At 48.3% G+C, this 2,680-nt stretch overlaps 1 protein-coding gene across 1 annotated transcript in view; it reads left to right on the top strand.

Annotated features, from left to right (window-relative positions):
• LOC119585589 (calcium-transporting ATPase sarcoplasmic/endoplasmic reticulum type-like) overlaps positions 1-2,680 on the top strand; it is a gene marked incomplete in the record, with an annotated part of 14,749 nt that overhangs the window by 4,797 nt on the left and 7,272 nt on the right. Inside the window, 2 exon segments of the mRNA XM_037934257.1 lie at positions 203-2,076; positions 2,257-2,374. Coding sequence (XP_037790185.1) covers positions 203-2,076; positions 2,257-2,374 — 1,992 coding nt within the window.

Here is a 2,680-nt window from a genome sequence, read left to right as displayed (position 1 = left end):
CTAACAAGATATTAATTCTTCTCTTCCAGGTAAGATCCGCACCCAGATGGCAGAGACTGAGGAGATCAAGACCCCCCTGCAGCAGAAGCTTGATGAGTTCGGTGAGCAGCTGTCCAAGGTCATCTCCATTATCTGTGTTGCTGTCTGGGCCATCAACATCGGACACTTCAATGACCCTGCTCATGGTGGTTCATGGATCAAGGGAGCCATTTACTACTTCAAGATTGCTGTTGCCCTGGCCGTAGCCGCCATCCCTGAGGGTCTCCCTGCTGTCATCACCACTTGCCTTGCCCTTGGCACTCGCCGTATGGCCAAGAAGAATGCTATTGTGAGGTCTTTGCCTTCTGTTGAGACTCTTGGTTGTACCTCTGTTATCTGCTCAGACAAGACTGGCACGCTCACCACCAACCAGATGTCCGTCTCTCGCATGTTCATTATGGATAAGGTTGAGGGTAATGACTGCTCTCTTCTGGAATTCGAGATCACTGGCTCCACCTACGAGCCAATTGGTGACATTTACCTTGGTGGAGCTAAGGTGAAGGGTGCTGACTTTGAGGGTCTGCAGGAACTTGCCACCGTTTCCTTCATGTGCAATGATTCTTCTATTGATTTCAATGAGTTCAAGAATATGTTTGAAAAGGTTGGTGAAGCCACTGAGACTGCTCTGATTGTGTTGGGTGAGAAGATCAACCCATACAGCCAGTCCAAGGTTGGTCTGGATCGTCGCTCTGCTGCCATTGTTGCCAAGCAAGACATGGAGACCAAGTGGAAGAAGGAATTCACCCTGGAATTCTCCCGTGACCGCAAATCCATGTCCTCCTACTGCGTGCCCCTCAAGCCCACTCGCCTGGGAACTGGACCCAAGATGTTCTGCAAGGGTGCACCTGAAGGTGTTCTTGAACGCTGCACTCACGTCCGTGTTGGTACCCAGAAGGTTCCCCTCACTGCTGGAGTGAGAGACAAGATCCTGTCAGTAACCCGTGACTATGGCTGTGGTCGTGACACTCTCCGCTGCTTGGGTCTTGCCACCATTGACACTCCCATGAAGCCTGAGGATATGGATCTTGGTGACTCCACCAAGTTCTACACCTATGAAGTCAACATGACTTTCATTGGTGTTGTTGGTATGCTTGACCCACCCCGCAAGGAAGTGCGTGACTCCATTGAGAGGTGTCGTGAGGCTGGTATCCGTGTCATTGTCATCACTGGAGACAACAAGGCCACTGCTGAGGCTATCTGCCGTCGCATTGGTGTGTTCAGTGAAAATGAGGAAACTGCGGGCAAGTCGTACTCTGGTCGTGAATTTGATGAGCTCAGTGTCGCAGAACAGAGACTTGCTTGCATCAATTCACGCCTCTTCTCCCGTGTTGAGCCTTTCCACAAATCCAAGATTGTTGAATATTTGCAGGGTGAGGGTGAGATCTCTGCCATGACTGGTGATGGTGTGAATGATGCCCCTGCTCTGAAGAAGGCTGAGATCGGTATTGCCATGGGTTCAGGCACTGCTGTGGCCAAGTCTGCTTCTGAGATGGTGCTTGCTGATGATAACTTCTCTTCCATTGTGGCTGCTGTTGAGGAAGGCCGTGCCATCTACAACAACATGAAGCAGTTCATCCGTTACCTCATTTCCTCCAACATTGGTGAAGTGGTGTCCATCTTCTTGACTGCTGCTCTTGGTCTCCCTGAAGCTCTCATTCCTGTCCAGCTCTTGTGGGTCAACCTGGTTACTGATGGTCTGCCTGCCACTGCTCTGGGCTTCAACCCCCCTGACCTTGACATCATGGAGAAGCCCCCACGCAAGGCTGACGAGTCTCTCATCTCTGGCTGGCTCTTCTTCCGTTACATGGCTATTGGTGGCTATGTTGGCTGTGCCACTGTCTTTGCTGCCTCCTGGTGGTTCATGTATGACCCCACTGGCCCTCAGCTCAACTACTACCAGCTGTCCCACCATCTGTCCTGCTTGGGTGATGAGAAGAACTTCGAAGGTCTGGATTGCAACATCTTCAGCCACCCAGCCCCCATGACCATGGCTCTTTCTGTGCTTGTCACCATTGAGATGCTCAACGCTCTTAACAGGTGAGAATATAGTTTGTGTGCATGTCAGTAATGCCATTAAGGAATTCATCTGGCTTTTCTGTCATTCCGATCAGCAATATGGAGTTGAGATTAGAATACTGAAATTTTATCATCAGTATGGAGTATAGAGTCTGAATAAGTTGTTTCTTGTATTCAATCCCGCCTCCATTTCTCCTGCAGCTTGTCAGAGAACCAGTCACTCATCGTGATGCCCCCCTGGGTCAACATCTGGCTGCTGGCGGCTATGGCCCTCTCCATGACCCTGCATTTCATCATCTTGTACATTGATATCCTTGGTGTAAGTTAGAGTTTTAGTTCTCCTTTTAGATGAATCCATACCAAGCTAGATTCAGTCACTTGCATTACTGGTTATCTTAAGATTGATCTTTAATTTTTTTTTCTCTTTGTAAAATGTGTTTCCTGAAAAAAAGTTTTTTTTTCTTAGGAAGGGTTTATTAATTTCACCCTGGAATTAGATATAACTGTAAGGCATATGATCTGCTGTCATTCCATCTGATTTTCTTTTTTTACATTCTCCTCCCTTTTGCTTTTCAAAGTGTGTTCTGGTGAATACTTCAAACCTACAAGGTGATGGTGGATTCAA

This window comes from Penaeus monodon, chromosome 20 (assembly GCF_015228065.2).
Source record: "Penaeus monodon isolate SGIC_2016 chromosome 20, NSTDA_Pmon_1, whole genome shotgun sequence".
NCBI classification, from domain to species: domain Eukaryota; kingdom Metazoa; phylum Arthropoda; class Malacostraca; order Decapoda; family Penaeidae; genus Penaeus; species Penaeus monodon.
The sequence above is the reverse complement of the archived record's forward strand: the minus strand, read 5'-3'. Positions and strand labels throughout refer to the sequence as shown.